This window comes from Podarcis melisellensis (genome assembly GCF_964234715.1).
Source record: "Podarcis melisellensis genome assembly, chromosome: 7".
Classification (NCBI taxonomy): Eukaryota; Metazoa; Chordata; class Lepidosauria; order Squamata; family Lacertidae; genus Podarcis; species Podarcis melisellensis.
Genome location: NC_138539.1, coordinates 79,987,718 through 80,006,106, shown reverse-complemented (window position 1 = coordinate 80,006,106; position 18,389 = coordinate 79,987,718). Strand labels below are relative to the sequence as shown.

The 18,389-nt window shown below is 43.5% G+C and overlaps 1 protein-coding gene across 5 annotated transcripts in view; it reads right to left on the bottom strand.

Moving 5' to 3' along the window:
- The window catches only part of TMEFF1 (transmembrane protein with EGF like and two follistatin like domains 1), a 96,211-nt gene that overhangs the window by 17,190 nt on the left and 60,632 nt on the right, over window positions 1-18,389 (bottom strand). For all 5 annotated transcript variants that reach the window (XM_081920072.1, XM_081920073.1, XM_081920071.1 and 2 more), the window contains 2 exons: window positions 9,935-9,961; window positions 4,515-4,611 (listed from right to left, as the gene is read on the bottom strand). In XM_081920072.1, the coding sequence (XP_081776198.1) occupies window positions 4,515-4,611; window positions 9,935-9,961 (124 nt within the window). The remainder of the gene's footprint in view (window positions 1-4,514; window positions 4,612-9,934; window positions 9,962-18,389) is intronic.

Sequence of the window (18,389 nt, the reverse complement as noted above, 5' to 3'; positions counted from 1 at the left end):
ATTGGTCTGGACTGATACTGCTCCAAGGTAACATCAGAATCCATATTTGCTCTCAAAGGATTTGCAACTTACGGATCAGGAATTGGTTAAGTTGCAGGCAGCAAGAGTAGGAATAAATGGGCAGTTCTGTGAAGAGTAAAGAAGCTTTGGCAAACCCCTCCCTTTATTATCCCCTACAGGAAGAGTTTTGCCAAACCTTCTGGTGCTGTTCAGTGTTGAGGAAATGGGTTTAAAGAGCACTGGCTACATATACACCAAACATTTAAAGCACCCTGCCAAAGCATTCTGGAAGTTATAAATCGTTAAGGATGTTGGGAACTGTAGCTCTGTGAGGGGTACACTAAAGTTCCCAAAATTTGGATGTGTGTGCTTTAAATGTATGATATGTATGAAGTCTGAGTTGCTGTGGGAGTCAATAAGTGGGTGGGGCAAATTTTGCTCACCATTCAGTCCTTGCTCAGTTGAAAAGACAGCTGCCCACCCTCCAATTAAATATTAGTTGCTGACACAGGTGCTGAAGAAAAAAAACAGAGCTAGATTTGACAGATGTAGCTTTCCCTCTGTAAAGACCAAAAGCCACATATCGCAACCGTGTCAAGTGGAATTTCCACAGCAGGCTATCCTAAAACCACAGTGGCTTTTGACTAGAATATTAGCTTCTTCCTCTCAGTAGGAAACCAAAGTTGCCTTGAGAGAGGTGATGTTCCATCCCAAGGGTTGCCATGGATACGTCCAGTCACAAGCTTCCAGCTGTGGCGTTCAACCCTGTCAGTGTCATTTAAGGGTAATTGAAAACAACAGGTCACTAAGCAAAGTGGCACAATTTGTTCAAATGCCCATTTGCAGGGGGTCACTCTGGCTAAGCATGGAAGGAAGATGCCTTGCTCGACTTCATGGACCTCGGCAGAGAAACATGTAGCTTAAGAAGAAGAGTATCTCTCAGGAAACATATTTATTTGTGACATTTGTATCCTTCCTTAACCTCCTAGGAGTTTGAGACAAGAGTCAATCCTTCTAATTAATCCTCACAACAATCTCGTCAGGTAAATTCAGCCGGAAGGGGATTAGGTGACTGAAGGTCACCCACTCAGCTTCATTACTGAAGGGACATTGAAGTTCAGGTCGACCATTTCTGGATAAGGCCCCACAGCCCTCTGTCAGTCAGAGGGGGAAGCTGCATTCCACACATGGTACTTCTAGTTCTAACAAACTGGGTGCACCCACCCCCCAAATATTGAAATGTTTAGCTCTGACAATGCTTATCAACTTGTTTTGTGGGTAGAAGTCTTGGTAACTTGACACCCTCACCTCCTAATGGATTAACACCATCAAAGCTCACAGCACTCTTCCATCCCTTCAGAGGAAACAGCTATGTGAGAGGATCTCTAAACAGATGCCAGCATGAGTCAAGTCCTTGGGTTTCTGGGGCATCCCAAAATCTGTGAGCATTTCCCAACTGACCAGAGACATCTATGGCCTAGTTCACATACAGACATGCATGCTTTGATGACTGCCCTCTGGTATATCCAGTGGGATTTCTGGATTCAACCCCTTCACCACCCTTTGAACAAGACTCCCATGCCATATCACATCGCAAGCTTCTTTTGCGAGCATCCTCATTTTCAAGAATGATCTTATTAGCCAACATTGGTGTGTGTGTGTGTTGATGTTTGAAAAACACAAAGCCCAAAGAGACCTTTCACGTGTGGGATTGTTTGCACAGTTCATTGGAGCAGAGCCATTTGTTTGGCTTTTGTCTATGTCAGGCATTGCACTCTTTGCTTTTGTAACCAAGCCAACACTCTACATAAGAACATCCAGAGACCCTCACAAAACTTAACATATTTACATTGGTGTTCAGGAGAGCAGTAGGAAGATGTGATGTGATTGTTCTTGGCACAGCTGGATTTTTTAAAAATATAGATGCAGAAAGCAAACCAGTGGCTCTTAAGTTCCGGTAACGCTTTAGCAAGTCTATATCAAGTGGCAATTGTTTCAGTGATTAAAAAAATCTAGATCATTTATCTGCTCAGTCTGTGATCATGTTAATCATATTTTGAAAAACCTCCTTGCACTTGAAAAATAGCAAATCAAATATCTTGGACAATTTTAGGGCATACCTGGAAAATAACATGTGCCAAAGCAAAACAGGGAAGCACCTGATTTACTATAATACTCTGCTAGGAAAGCTAATTCTTAGGATACACTTCTGCACACATTTAAAGATTTTGTCGCTCTAGTCATGAAATAGCTCCTCCCAAAACCTCTACTTCCATCAAGGAGGGAGAATTCAATGCAGGTAGAGGACTGAGAGAGAGAGAAAGATGCTCAGACCTTATTTGTAAGTTTCTTCCTATGCTGCTCTGCAGAACACTGGAAGGACCAGAAGGGTGGGAGTCAATGGCATGCTTGCATCCTATGCTGTTGTTATTCTGCCAAAATAACCACATAACCACCAGCCTCATCCACATGTTCCTTCAAATGTAATTAGAGTTGAGTAGCAGCAGCTACACGACTGCTGGCAATGTTTGAATAAAGTTTCTGTTAACTACGCTTGAAGATCTAGTTATGTGTGCGTAACCTAGTTATGTGTGCGTAACCACACAAATTACTAGTACTTCCCTACAGCTCCAAAGCCATGTCTGAAACGTAACTCTATGTACGTTTGGAAAAACAAAGCTGGCAGGAGAGAGTTGTAGATAAATACCAATTAATGAGCAAAGCTTCTCTACTGCAAACGGCACCCTCTCCACCCCAATTTGAACAGGACAAGCAGGAGCTGACCTCTGGACACATGTTATGGTTGAATTATGGTCGGGAAGGCTGAATTTATTGATCTGAAATGACTAGCTACGCAATTGGTAGCAGACAAAGCTACATTACTTTATCTGCTGGCAATATATCTCTCCCGATTTCTCTTTCCTGTTTTCATTATCAAACTCCACTTGGAAAAACTCACACCTCTGCTATCCCTAAATCCAAAATTCATAGTGTGGCCCAAGGACAGCTGTCCGGTTGTGGCACATGCTATGGTTGGAATTGTTATGCAGGTTGATGTGGGCATGCAGCTGGAGGGGAAGGGTTCTGTTGGATTGCACCTAAAATAAATGTTAGGAAAACCAGATCATCACTCTCATAATACTGAAAATAATGCAATCCAACAGTGGATCCAACGGTCAAGAAGGCGGTTTCTGCATGTGCTGTAGAGGGAAGTCAGGAGCAGATGGGGCCCGTCGACCTGGGAAGGTAGCCCATCTAGAAGGACAGCTCTGATCCTAAGCCTCTGCTGCCTTGCAAAAAAGGCTGATGAGTAAAGCCTACACAAATCCAGAGTGGAATCTCTAAGACTGTTGGATGGCCCCTCGCATAACTCTTTCTGGCAACTCCTGCAGCCAAGTTGATGCCAAATGTATTGCTCTGCTTACTTTTGGACCACATCAATGAGTCCGAGAGAGGGGTTCTTGTCTTCTGGGCAGCCCAGGACCTCCATATACACTGCCCAGGCTTGTGTCCCAGGGAGGTGACTTTGGTGCTAATAATGCAGAGGTTTGACTTCACCCCTGGAGGTATACTCCATTGTCTCTCAAGAAAGATGGATGCCAACAATAATAAGGGAGATTTTTTTAAAGAAATACACATTATCAATATGCTTCTTCTGTGTATTTGGAGGATCTTGATGGAAGTTATTTCCTTTCTCCCACGTTATCATTTATTTATTTATTTATGAAATAAAAAAAACAGGGATGAATTATAATTTAGAGATATTTTCTCAGCAGGAATTGTTCACATATTTATATGCAGGAATGTCACATACTGTACTAATTTGAATCTATCCAAATGTTAATTTTCCAGCCGTGCTGTGCAGCTCATGACAACCACCTGCTCAAAATTCACATCTTTCTCTTAATCAGCCCAATAAACATTAAAAGAAAGCACCAAAAGGGAAAAAAAATCTGCCGAGATAATAGAAGTGATAAAGTTGTGTATATTTCTGTGCTGGATGTAATGTGCTGTGGTACCTCTGACAGTCTAATTACAGAATACTGCTTAGAATGAAAAATGCAAGTTTGCAACCTTTTCTAAGGATGCTTTTAAACCCAGAATGCAGAGCTGAGGCTGCTCCACCATAATGGCTGCATGCCTCAATAGACTGTGGGAAAGCATATGTTCTCTAAATATAGGTGAACATTAGACTTTTGCATGGCTGGAATAAAGTGTACTGTTCAAAGGTAAGTAACATAGCCATTTCCTGCATCCACTTTGGCCTATGACCGCACCCCCCCCAGGTTGCCTCAAGGACATATGGCCATGAAGCTACAAATGGCTCCCCCAACATACAGCCCCCTAAGAGTCACTTGTCCCCCTTATGTGTGATGTTCTGTTGTGTTGTTGTGTTTCTGTGTTTTATGTTGGAAGCTGCCCAGAGTGGCTCGGACAACCCAGTCAGATGGATGGGATACAACAAATACATCATCTACATCTTCCTCCTCCTCCTCCTCATTATCATTACTTACCCAACATTTTCTGCATCTTCGTCACACTCAGCCCTATACTTGCAAACGCCACACTTGGAATGTTTTCTTTGAACTTCAGTTCCAGATCCTTCATATTCTAGAGCAAGATCAAGCCAACACAAAGTATTGTTTAATTAAATAAAAATAAAACAACAGCAAGAGAGCACACATTTTCATATTATTGACACTTTCCCTTGAAAGCGGCTTGCATGGAGTCATCCTGTTTTGTCCTCACAAGGTGTCTGATGAGACTGAGACATGGCAACTAACCCACAGCCAGCCCAGTGAGCCTCATGACCCAACTGGGGGGGGGCTGACCCCACACCTCTCTACCCAATTGCTCTTTCCGCCATACTACACCAGCTCACAACATTAGCTAAAAGATTTGTATACTCAAACTTTTTGCCACTGGAGATAAAAAAAAACCTGCATGCTGGTACACAGCAGATGCAATTTACTCTACGGTAGCTACCTAATCTAAATATCTGAATTTGCTGTCGTTCCGAATGACAAAATGGAAATGTTTCACATGCATATATTACTGCAAATTGATCATTATACTGAAGTTTTCCTCCGCAGTCAAATATCCAAGAATACAATGGATGCCAGGTTGTTATTATCCAAAAGCAGCAAGTGCTTTGGCTTTATAAACCAGGGGTTGGGGACAGAAGTAACCTTGGGCGTGCTGAATGAAACCACAAACACCTGAGAAGCTCTTTATGCAGAAAGCACCTTGCAAATGCCGGATTTACACCAGCACAAGCATGACTGATAAAAACTGGTATTTCAGTGTTTGAAATATTTATCACTACCATTGTTAAACATCTTTGAGTGCTCAAAATGTTTCACATAAATTATCTTACAATACTTACAGCAATTTTGTAAAGTAGGCAAGTGTCATTATTCCCATGTTACTTTTTTTTTTAAAAAAAGTTATTTATTTGTAACATTTATATTCTGCCTTTTCTGCAATGAGCTCAAGTTGGCAAACTGGGTGGGAGCCTGAAAGTGCAGCTTGTCTGAAGCCACTTAAGTCAGTTTGTAGTGATGGCACATTTTTGAATTGGCATCTTCCACATTTGCCACTCTTGGCCACTGTACTACACCAGCTCCCCTATACATTAATCTGAGGCAGTGATCACATGTCACACTAAACCATGGTTTAAATTGTACTGGAATGTGCATGGGCTGCAGCAGGCCTCAGACTTGGGTGTGTCCTCTCTCCTCTCAAGTATCTAAAAGGAGGAACTCAGAAGTTTTTCCAGTAGCTCATTGGTACAGCCACAGAGGAAAGACTACAGTTCACTGGTAGACCATCTGCTTTGCATGCAGAATGTCCCAGGATAAATCTCCAGACCCCTGCCTTGGAAATGTGGCATTTCAGGTAAATATAGACAATACTGACCAATGCTCTGATTCAGTACAAAGCACAGCTTCCATATTTAGTTTGTTGTTTTGTCTGGATCCAGAATTGTGGTTAACCCTAACTATGGTTAGTCGCTGCCAGTCAGCTTCAGAATCCACAACTGGAAGTCAGCTTGCTTGAAACTAAAATCAGTTAATATTAGTCAAATTTTTGTCATATGAGACAAAAAAAAGGTGTGAAAGCGAAAAGCAAGCTCCTGAGCCCAAGACGCACTGCGGCTCATTCCTGCTCATGTAAAGGTAAAGGTAAAGGGACCCCTGACCATTAGGTCCAGTCGTGGATGACATTGGGGTTGCGGCGCTCATCTCGTTCTATAGGCCGAGGAGCCGGCATTTGTCCACAGACAACTTCCGGGTCATGTGGCCAGCATGACTAAGCCACTTCTGGTGAACCAGAGCAGTGCACAGAAACGCCGTTTACCTTCCCGCCGGAGCAGTACCTATTTATCTACTTGCACTTTGACGTGCTTTCGAACTGCTAGGTTGGCAGGAGCAGGGACTCAACTACAGGAGCTCACCCTGTTGTGGGGATTCGAACCGCCGACCTTCTGATCGGCAAGCCGAAGAGGCTTGGTGGTTTAGACCACAGTGCCACCCGCGTCCCCCTGCTCATGTACATCACACTAAATTAGCGGGGTGTACAAATCTGGCCAGTTGTATCACTGGTTCAGATTCAAAAAAATTAATAATAAAATTATACAACTCATGTGGAGGACACAGTGGAAAAGGTACAATTTCAAATTTGTATATATGCTTAGAATTATACCAATTCCAACCTGTAACTGCCACAATCAACTGTTGTGCGTAACAGACAGATGGCAGTTAGCTGATTAGTGCATACTGATTATCAATTTATTAATTACTAAAAGCAATCTGCCAGGGACTTTAATCACCACCATACTTTAACAACCAAATTTTGGAAAGAGGGACTCTGAAACAAATTATTTCAATAATAATTAACATGATGATCTGTATTGCAAGCATGCCATTTCCCTAGCTTGAAAGCCTAGACTAATCAATTGCCATCTGTCCACAATTAAATATGGGTGGTGTTTTTTTTAAAGGTGCCTCATTTAAACTTTGTTTAGGTAAACAAGCACTCACTGTGGTTAGTGTTAAACAAAAAGAATAAGAAATGAAACTGCATGGCAATTAGCCATTACTCCATTGAGGAAGCACTGAACAGGTTGCATCCTGGAGATTCATCCTCTCTTAACAGCCCTGCAGCTGTGAAAGAGGCTTCTGTCCCATCATGCACACTCCTCCAGCCTGCTGGGAGGAGAGATGCACAATTGGACTAGGATGATTCTCTGAGGTCATCTGTAACATTTAATGCACTGTGTTCCTTGTTGTTCTGTGTTTGGGAGAAGTCTGATCAATATAGGTTGGCTGTGATCAGCCTTGGCTAAGTCTGATCAATATACGTTACAGTAGAGGTGAGCAGTCTTGGTTAAGTCTGATCAATCTAGACATTACTTGTGGCTGGTCCTTCCTCAGGATTGCAACATATGGCTTTGAAGCTGCCTCCCACCCCATAATTTTTGAAGCATTTTAGAGTTCCTAGGCAATACCAGCTGGGCTGATCCTGATGATCTAACTCCACAGGAGATGGTCTCTTGCCACAGTGACGTGAGGGGCTGCCCCACGCTTCCTTACCATGACCAGTCTGCCTGAAAATAGCTATGGTAAGACTGGAGATAACAACTCCTGGCTAAAGGGCTGGGAAGAGTGCCAATCAAATGACTGCCAGTGAGAAGAAAAACTCCCATGTTGTCCCATGGAGACAAGAGTTTAGTAGGGGCTCACTCTCTCCCATCATACCTCACTTGCCTAGAGCTAGAAGATTAGCTGTGTACTCCAGCCATGTTCTATGTAACTGTCCTGATATTGAGGAGGATTTTTGGCATTGCTTCCCATGTGGTAGTGGTAAGGAACCTGCCAGCGCCTAGTTGATGAGTCTGGGCATTTGGGGACTCTTGTCACTCCCAAGGTGACAAAAAGCATGACAGCAGAGTGCTACGCCTTCTATCTCCATGAACATTTCAGAGGCACTAGCTATAAACCAGAGCATGGCCTGGTCACACCATCAACTATGGAAAGCAAAGAATTAAAGGAGCAATCCACCCCACAGAAGTGTGACTGCTCAGGCAATGCTGAAGGCACTCACTCACCTGATTGCAACAACAGCAAACACTAGCATGACACCTGGCTAGTGAGCTACTACAGAGTGGACCCATCAACAAAGATTAGCAGTTTTGCAGGCCATTTGGATTGCCAAAAGGACAAGTTTACATGTCAAATGTAAGGCCCACTGAGCTTAGTAGGGGTTGACTCCCAGGAAGGGGGTAGAGAATTGAAGCCCAGGTGAAACTTCAGCTGTTTTATTTATTAAACTACTAAAACCTTCATCCAAGGATCATGGGGCAGTTTACAATATAAAAACACCAAATACATAAAATTGTAACAAGCAAAACGATACCCTATACTACAGGCATGCAGTTTAAAAGACCACACATTGTTTAATTGTGGTTTTTAAGGAACAAGAAGACATATCCAGGTAAGAAACAGCTGCAGGAAAACCCAGACACACAATAATCATTCATACCTTCTTTAGAAATATATGAACTGACAGCTTAAACTGAGTTAAAGTATCAGTCCACTCTAGCCTATTGTCTTCTATAGCTGGCAGGGGCTCTCTGAGGACTCAGCTTTCCCAGCTGTGCAAGTTAAGGTTTATTTTAAATGTAGATACTCTGATTAAAGTCATGCAACACATGCACTATTCCGCTGAGCTGTGGGCTCTCCCAAAACAAAACAACCTAAGAAGTTAATTTGCTCTCTCATCCAACAAAAGTTGAAATCCCATCCATTAACGCAATACAGAGTTAAGAGGTAACTCTGTATTATTAGGTCCAGTCGTGACCGACTCTGGGGTTGTGGTGCTCATCTCGCTTTACTGGCCGAGGGAGCCGGCGTACAGCTTCCGGGTCATGTGGCCAGCATGACTAAGCCGCTTCTGGCGAACCAGAGCAGCGCATGGAAACGCTGTTTACCTTCCCGCCAGAGCAGTACCTATTTATCTACTTGCACTTTGATGTGCTTTCGAACTGCTAGGTTGGCAGGAGCAGGGACTGAGCAACGGGAGCTCACCCCGTCACGGGGATTCGAACCGCCGACCTTCTGATCAGCAAGCCCTATGCTCTGTGGTTTAACCCACAGCATAAACACTGATTTATAGCTGATGTTTTCTCATTTGTGTAATAATCGCACCAGGGGCAAAGTGCCCGCTGCTGCCCCTGTGATGGGGTGGCGGGCAAACTCTCTAAGGACAAATCTCCACTGGCTGTGCAGGAGGGGTATCTTTTCCAGATCTCCCCCTCCTGCCCCTGGCAGCAGGGCTTTGCATTGACTCCTCCCTTCATTAGAAGCCAGTGCAAAGCCCCCCACCCAAACAATGGGCAAAGCTGAGAGGCAGAACGCTTCCCCTCTTGCAGGAGAGGGGTATTCCACAGAGCTTTGCCACTGACTCCTCTACCCCTAAAGGCTAGGGAAACCAGCTGTTAACTGGGCGGTGGAACGGGGGTTGCTGCCCTTTGGGTGGGTACCACCTGAGGCAGTTGCCTCACCCTACCTAATGGGGGGGGGGCTTTAGTGCACATATTGGTGCATCACTGATAGAAAAACAAACAGCAGAATCCAGTAAAAGTTATGAAACTTTGATTTTAATGGGAAATTTAATTTAAGCAGATGCTTAACCTCCCATTGAACATTGCTTAATTTTGGCTATTGAATGACATAACTTTTTTTAAAAAAAAGTTAAGGCTCCTGACTTGTATTTTTCAAGGAAATGGTTGAATTGTTCACAAACTTTTCAGAAATCACCTTTTGCCAAGGAAAAGCAATCTATGTAGTTGTGTTTTTCAGCAGTACATGTAAACATTTCCAGCTAGGATCCTGCATTCACACAAAAGAACAAAAATATCAGCAATACTCACCCCCTTCTCCTGATCCAGAACCATTATCTGAAAAGGAAAAAAAATAGAATTACCTGGGACTGCATTTTTTTAATTTTAATTTTCTTTAAAAGCCTTTATAAATAGCTTGATTGTGTTGAATGGGCAAGACCAATTGAATGGAGAGGAATAACAAGCAGCACTGGGAGGCAGGGAAGATAAACTGGTGTGACTAAATACCCTTCAGGTTCACAGTTCTTACTCTGTTCCCACTCCTATATGATAATGTGTTTTCTTGGTGAGAAAAATCCCATCAGCAGCCTGATCCACAAAGGCCAGGAGCATTATTACAAGATGCTCCAGGTTGTTGAGTGCTGAATTCCAATAGGCCCATAGTATCCATCGGCAATTACCCCCTGGACTCTGTACTTCTTCTGCCTGCTTGGACTGCCAATCAAAGCCTTATGTAAACAGCTACAGGGATCTAGCGCCTGGGCCAGCAAATTATTTAATAGGGATGCTGTCTGAATCAGCCAAGTGCAAAGAGGGGTCAGCCAGCACTGGCTTTACCCAAGACACAAGGGGTTCTTCAATGTCTTCCTCTCTGATTTGGCAGAGTCTCTCCCTTTACTCACCCTAGCTGCTCATTCCCATTTCCCTGCATCTACTCACCTCACAGAAGACAGCAACCAAAATGCATATAGGAAGGAGTCTGACAGCACCTAAACTACTCTTTTTGCCTAGATCTTGGCCCAGGAAAAGAGGCTTAGGAGTATGAAGTGGGTAAACTGTCCTTCAGTAATCCCAATATGATACAGGAGCAAGGAAAATTAGAGTTATAAAATCCTAGTATGGCAGAAGATGTCCAGAGTGGGTCAAGAGGCAAACAAGACTAAAGGAGACAGTATGCAGGCATTTCTATGTGGCCACGATACATTTAATGCTATCAAATGAGAAACTTCATTTCATGTGTGTATGTCTTAGTTCAGTTCCCTAACACAACCTTCCCCAGTCGGTGTTGGAATTCTAGCCCGTCTTGAGGTATGTGCCTATCTGTTCAGGCACCGGCTGAATTCCTTAGACCTCCCTCCGGCGACTCCCGGCAGGAATAAACATACTCGAGGTCCGTTCCGGCGATTTTCCTCAGGCTGTGAGGAAAACACACCAACTGCTCCTCTCTCCCCTTTGGTGTCCCCAGGGAGGGGAAAGAAGCAGACAGAAATCTATTTACATCTTTTATTCCTGTCTTTTACTTCAGTACAGAGAAAACATGTCTGCACTCATCAGCAGTTAGAATAAACTCCACCTCCACCCATGTACATCCTGTACAGGTCATATGACAAACCCACTGAGCTAACATCCGGTGCTCAGTACAGAATGGACTGCCCCTTTGTTCCCATGGCAACAGTCACAAACTTCCTGTTTGGCTTTCCAGCCACAAGCAGCAGACTTGGCTGCTATAGCCTTTGCTTGCTGCAGCTTTGGTGCTTTAGAATAACAGTCGGGTGTCCTTTAGATGTTGTTGCAGTACAACTCCCATCATTCTTGGTCACTCTCTATGCTGGCTATGGGTGATGGAGTTGAGATTCCCAACATTTTTAGGACTCCCCCTGTTCTTTGGACTGTAAATGGTTTTATCTGGTTTTAATATAGTAATTCTATATCGTTGTAACTTAGGGTGAAGGACAAATCTGAAGACAGAAAACAACATCTGGTTGAAGAAGATTGCCCTTACATATGGCCCAGAAGGACATATATAGCCTTAATGATGGCCCAATCAGTGGTGAAGGATGCATTAACTCATAATGGGATAAGTGGGGGAATCCCAACTGGACAATAAAATGGCGGCCATCAATCTCCTTACTCCTTTTAGAGCCACAGCCATGACATGATGGATGTAACCCAATGAAGAGATGGCAGATCACTTAGCTCCCCTGCTGAATTTCTTCCTGCCTTCCTCCCACATGTTCCTTTCCTCAAATTCTCAGTTCTGATCTTCCTTCATTCCCTGCAATTTCCCCTCCTCTGAATGCAGGGCAGAGCATGCCAAGAAGGAGTTGCTTACAGTGACTTTAAAATGAGGCAGTTTCTTGCAAAGAATAATAGAGACATCATGGCCAATTCATTACAGAGTGAGAAAACGCAGCATGAAAACGAAAAGTTCTACATTTCAAGAGCAGTTCACATCAAGCAACTTAACTGGCTTCACTCAATGACAACAAAGCACTTCCTACATTGCCTTGCCTTTCAGAATTACAAGATTTAAACATGTCTGGTGAATTGGTTTTAACCTTAGTCATCTTATGATGGTCTGAGTAAGTATTAAGGCACTAAATTTTCTGGAAACTGTGTGATTTCCTGCTGTCCTCCTCTCCTATTCTTCCTCATTCTAAAACAATGAAAATAAAACAGCAGAGCTGGTGAGAGGGGAACAGACTCAGGACCTTGAATGAGAACTATTGATTGCAGAATACAGAACATGCCTCCAGGGTAGATGCGCAATGGAAAATGCTGGTATGTATTAACCCAAAGTGCCACAAACACAAACATGAGTCAATTCCAACTTTTCTTTGGGGAGTCAATGAAAATTGGGGGGTGGGGGGGAGACGACTTCAGTCTGTGATTTACTTAAGATTAAATTCTTCTCAATTTCATTTTGAAAAGTGAGTAAAATACAGGGAAATAAACTGTGGGCCCTGCCCCTTTTGTTTGTACCAGGCTTCTTGTATCAAATAGCAATGGGGACACTAGAAAGCGGTTTTTATGCTTGTCTTTTTCTGTCTTTGGTACCTTACATCGTGCTAGCTTGGGGACTGCTTGAGACTCGTCATTTCCATGGGCTAAATGCTCAAGCGTTAGAGACATACTGTCACCCCTCCCCTCCCCCAACCTAAATGCTGAGGGTGGTTTCTGCCTAAGAGCTCTTAAAGAACTCAAATGTGAAACGTTTTATCTTCTAACAAAAATATTTAACCTGTCCCAAGGAATGGCATCCGTAGGACTAGAAAGGGGTCAATGTAACAGTATTTTTAAAAAGGGATTTCATACCCTCCAACATTTCTCCGATGAAAATAGTGACTTCTCATTCCATGATGATTATTTTACTATTTATACCCCACACATCTTACTGGGGTGCCCCACCCACTCTGGGCAGCTTCCAACATATGTAATAAACATAATAAAACATTAAATATTTTTTTAAAAACCCTCCCCTATACAAGATTGCCTTCAATTGGTTAGGGGGCCGGATAACTCCAACATTTCTCCAGTGAAAACAGGGACATCCTAAGGAAAAGTGGGACATTCCGGGATCAAATCAGAAACTGGGATGGCATCTCTAAATCAGGGACTGGAAAATAGGGTACTTGGAGAGTCTTGGATTTACGGAAGATCTAAGAAACTACAAGCCTGTTGGCTTAAGGTCTGTGCTGAGTAAATTGGTGAAAAGCATTATTAAATATAAAATTATCACGCATATAGAAGAACAACATAGAAAGCATGTGTGGGGTACAGCAGAAGGGAAGGTGTCTGCACAATCCAACTAAGCATTTTCCATATATAAAAGTCTCTGTAAGCTAGAGCCTTGCCTTAAAAAGAGAATGAACTGTCCACAGTCAGGATCAAAAGGCTACCATGGTCCACAATAATTTCGGGTGGGTTAAAGAGAATGTTCTAACTCAGGAAGTAACTCTGTGTTTGGTCGGTTCCACTGCAGATTGTGGCTAGTGGAAGCATTTTATGGAATGCCCCCTCCCCGATAATTTTATGTACACAGAAACTAGGTGTCAGATGAAAGATATTTTTGCCTAGCCTTTATCCTGATTCTTTGCACCACTTTAGTCTTATTCCCATTGTCTTTATATCTCCACCGCCTGTTTAAAGCCCACTGTGTCTGCCAGCAATTACCCTAAAGTCACAAGTGTCCTCAGGAGGGTTGCTACCTAATTGCCCAGAGCGGTGCAGCCTCAAATGGAGCCTTAAACTGTTACTTGGCAGGATACAAACAGTGGCTGATCATTCTTTCATGCAAATCTTGGCAAAATGTTCCAAAAAATTCACTCTGAATGCTTAAAGCACAGTAGCTTGCTGTTCAGTTGCAGGAAGTGCAGGCCGTGTTAGGTCAAGCGTAAGCTCTTCCCATAATACCCAAGGCCATTTCACACACTACACAGCAACGTACCTGGGTTAGTTTCTGAGAACCATACCTGTAGATGTCTTTTCAAAGCGTTTTGTTGCATTCCTTTTTCTAGATGTGCACTTGGGGGGAAATCTTAGACATATGCCTTTTAAATATATTATGTGAAGAGACCTTCATCTACACACCCTGCCTTTATCATGCCTAACAACTGTTTCTGCACCCAAGGAGAGATAACTATATTAGTTTACAGGTATATGGGTTAAGTCAGCAATGAGATGTCTGCCTCAAGAGAGAGGGAAGGCTGGTTCACAGGTTATTGGAGCAAGTCTTTCTGCTGCACGCACACTGGTGTCCTCTTGGGGGGGGGGGGCAAGTAATGTGTGAAAACACACCTCTCTGAACATTGAGGGGCAATGCAGAAGGCACATATTAAGAAGTCACAACTATCTTCTGCATTGGGGATGGCACCAGGTTCGGCACCAGACGGACGAACTGGGCAAAGTGTCCTTGTGGTTCCCACTTTAACACCACTCTGGCAAGTTTGTGGGCAGCGGTGTAAACTTTAACCCCCCCCCCCAGTCCAGCAATGGTAGAAGTACTCAGTATGGTGGCTGTGACCCCAAATGTCTCTGTTTTCTGGGCCCTGATTTCAATTTGGTCTTTCATCTATCGGCTACGGGACATTCAAAAGAAGAAGGAAAAGGTTTCGGTTTTTTAAAATTGCTACCACCTATCACTACAGGCCATGCATGGTGGGAGATGCACATCTTTCTTGTATACTTTAGGTGCTCCCAGTGAGGATCAAGAGCGCAGGCATAGCAAACACTCTTGTAAAGTGTGACCAGCTCTTGGGCAGAAAAGAAACAGGCAATGCCTGTGAATCAGAGCCCAGCACACATATGGGGCTCTCATTTCCGGACTGAAGTCTGAACTTTAGAGCAGATGGTGTCATGAGAACATGTGGGGCACCTTCTCCTACCACTGCTGGCAAAAGGGGCATGTGTGTCTGTATATCGGGGCTGCTCTCATTGGCAAGATTTAGATCCTGGTTCGGTGTTGGTTATGAACCTCTCCGCTATGGTACAGAAGGTTCGATAAGCAGGAAAGCTGATATCCGCAACTCCCCCCACCCCATTTTATTATTCCAAAGGCAAAGTACCTAGGATTTCCTGCTTAACAGCGATGAGGAGATTAAATTGCACCACTGACTTTCTTTCCCCCTGCCACCAAACACAGTATATCGTTGTAATTGCATTTCCACTACATAAACAAACACAGACTGTAAAACCCCGGCTGCTCAAGATTCATAATAAGGGCTTGATTACTTCAGATTGAGGGACACTAGTTCAAAATTAAATGTAGCCTTGAGAGTCTCTGCCTTCCCTGCAGTGAAATGTGTTATGAAAGGAATGAGAGAAGCTAGCAAACACCTAACATCTCACAGAGCAATGGTGTTTGCTCTTAATAATGCAAATACAGCACGAAGGTTGGTTGGTTGGTTTTTCCAGCTTAAGAGTTTAATAAGGGAGCCAAGAGGTGGTACTTTCCAATAAACAGGTCTCTCTGAAGGTGTGGATTCAGAAATCCATTAGAAAATTAAACTGCATGCCCACTGTGCATGCTTAATTTTACAAATTTAGCAGAAGTCAATCCTGGGAGCAATTATATTTGCTACTGTGGTTAACAGAAACACACAGAAATGAAAATAAATCAGAAGAGTTTAACTTTTATTGCTAATTTGCCAATAAGATATGTAAGAGAAAATGGCTGAGGACCTATTTCAGCTGTGAGAATGGAGAAATGCTAAGGTTGTTTGTGCAACTAGGTGCAGTAAATTTGGAACTACTGGATAGCAACCACAGAATTCACAGAGGGCAGGTACTCCCAGTATCTTATCTATGATGAAGTGGAGCAGACCAGTGAAGCTGGAGCAACTGGAGAATCCATTGGCACAAACTCCTTGGCATGCCTCTAACCACACAGGTGCAAAATTTAGCTCAGTTTGGTTGTTTATTTTATTTCATAAAATGTATGCACTGCTTGATTGTTTAAAGAAAAACTCCTCAGAGTGGTTTACAAATAGATAAAATGATAAAATCAAGGGGGGTGGATTACAGTATTTTAGAACATACTTTGTCAGTATTTGAGACTTGGGTCTGAAAACAAAGAGGCTACTGCAAGTCGGAACAGACCTCATTTCAGAAAAAGAGAGAGAGAGATGGGATTGTCCCAGAACATGATCTGAGGGCATGAGATGTGCCCACCCTGAGCTCTGTGATGGAAAAAGAAAGGGTGTACCATTTGCTATTGCAAATGGACACAGGTAGCACTGTGGTCTAAACCACAGAGCCTAGGGATTGCTGATCAGAAGGTCGGCGGTTTGAATCCCCGCGATAGGGTGAGCTCCCGTTGCTCGGTCCCTGCTCCTGCCCACCTAGCAGTTCGAAAGCACGTCAAAGTGCAAGTAGATAAATAGGTACCGCTCCGGCGGGAAGGTAAATGGCGTTTCTGTGTGCTACTCTGGTTTGCCAGAAGCGGCTTAGTCATGCTGGCCACATGACCCGGAAGCTGTAAACCGGCTCCCTCAGCCAATAATGCGAGAAGAGTGCTGTAACCCCAGAGTCGTCCACGACTGGACGTAATGGTCAGGGGTCCCTTTAACTTTACCTTTTACCATTTGCAATGGCAAGTTTTCTCCTCAGCATTTGTTGAAGTAATCCACAGCTTATGAAACGTCACGGCACAATAAACATGCTACAGTTTCACAGACCCCTTTGTTGTTTCTGCTGCAACCACTCAACATATCAGTGCTTCTGAAATTTACCTCATTCCAGAAGCCCATGAAAAACAAATGCATCCTCTTTCCTCCCTAAAAGCAGAGTCAAACTGCCTCTGAAAGGTCACTTTCCCAAGAAGGTTGTTTGAGCCGCTCTGCCTGAGGCAATGGAACAATTTTGTACTGGCAGCCAGAGATGCAAATAGTCACAGCCTCCAGCGTTTAACTGTTACTTAGAACCAACAGTGCCCCTGGGGACTGACCCCATCCAATATCCTAGAAAATGCATTGCCTGCCTGAGTCCAGATCAGCAATGTTAAAACAAAAGCTTGCTAAGCTTCCTCCACCAGCTGCACAAGCAGCTGGTCCTTTATATCAGGGATGGCCAACATGGTGTCATCCTCACCACTGGCCATGATGGTTGGGGCTGTTTATAGAGTAGTTGTCCCCTTTTGGCTACCTTGAACCTAGAAAGCTGCAAGTTGAGCAGACTTACTTGAGTGTTTCAAGGAAGCCCCTTTGCTTTTCAGACAAAAAGGCCAACAGCCAACCCATGCTGAGCATTTTAAATATTCAACATGGCTGCTCACACAATTTACCAGTCTGCACTAACGTGTAACAGTGTTCGCTGGTTGAAAAATAAAAATGAATGTCATGTAGCAATATAACACTACATTATCATAAGCATTCTGAACACTGAACTGGCCAAACAGCACAACAAGGGGCTACAATAAGCACTGGGCATTAGTGACCCATTTTTCCGATTCATGTTTAGGCATTAAAATAATTTAAGGGCGGTAACTAGATACTCAACCTGCGAAAAAATAAAATAAAAAAATTGGTGTCCTAGTTGCTTTGCCCAACCAATGTGGTGAATAGCTAGTTTGCCCATAATATGCTAGGCTAAAAGATGGTTGATCTTGTCAGTGAAAGGCCTTTCAGTATTCCCCAACTATGGCTAAACCAAAACAAGACAGCTTAGCGAATGGTGTGGACTTGGAATCAGAAAATAAGGTCCCCGCAGGACCTATTTTCTACTAGCAATATTACTATTGCTGCTATTCATAGGTCGGCCAGCCAGTATTCTGCTGATTCAAGTGGTGGTATTCAAACTCCTTCCAGCCTCCAAACATGGCTCACCAGATTCTGCCTTGGCTCCTCCACTAACCTCCCAAGTTCCTTCAGGCTCTCAACCAAACCCTGAAGGTTCTGCCCTGGTCTTATCCACGAAGGGGCAATATTTCTGAAATCAGGAGAAGGCAAAAGCTAATATTCTTATATAGGCAGAGTTCTTCCAAGGTTTATTTACCTTTATTCATGAAAGGCATAGAAATGTGAAATAGGAGCTTTGTCTCCAGTTACAGGAGAACAGCAACAAAGCCTTCATCCAGATACAACGAAGTCCAGAGCCACCTACTAACTCAACTAAACTGTATGATGACACTATCTACGCAATCAGGGCAGACCTTGGTGATATGGCACCCTGGACAAAGGCAAAATTTGACACCGTCTCCAGTCCTTGACCCGCCTTACTAAAGCTAGGTAAGAGGCACTGGGCTTTGGGAAGAAGGTGTGAGGGCTCT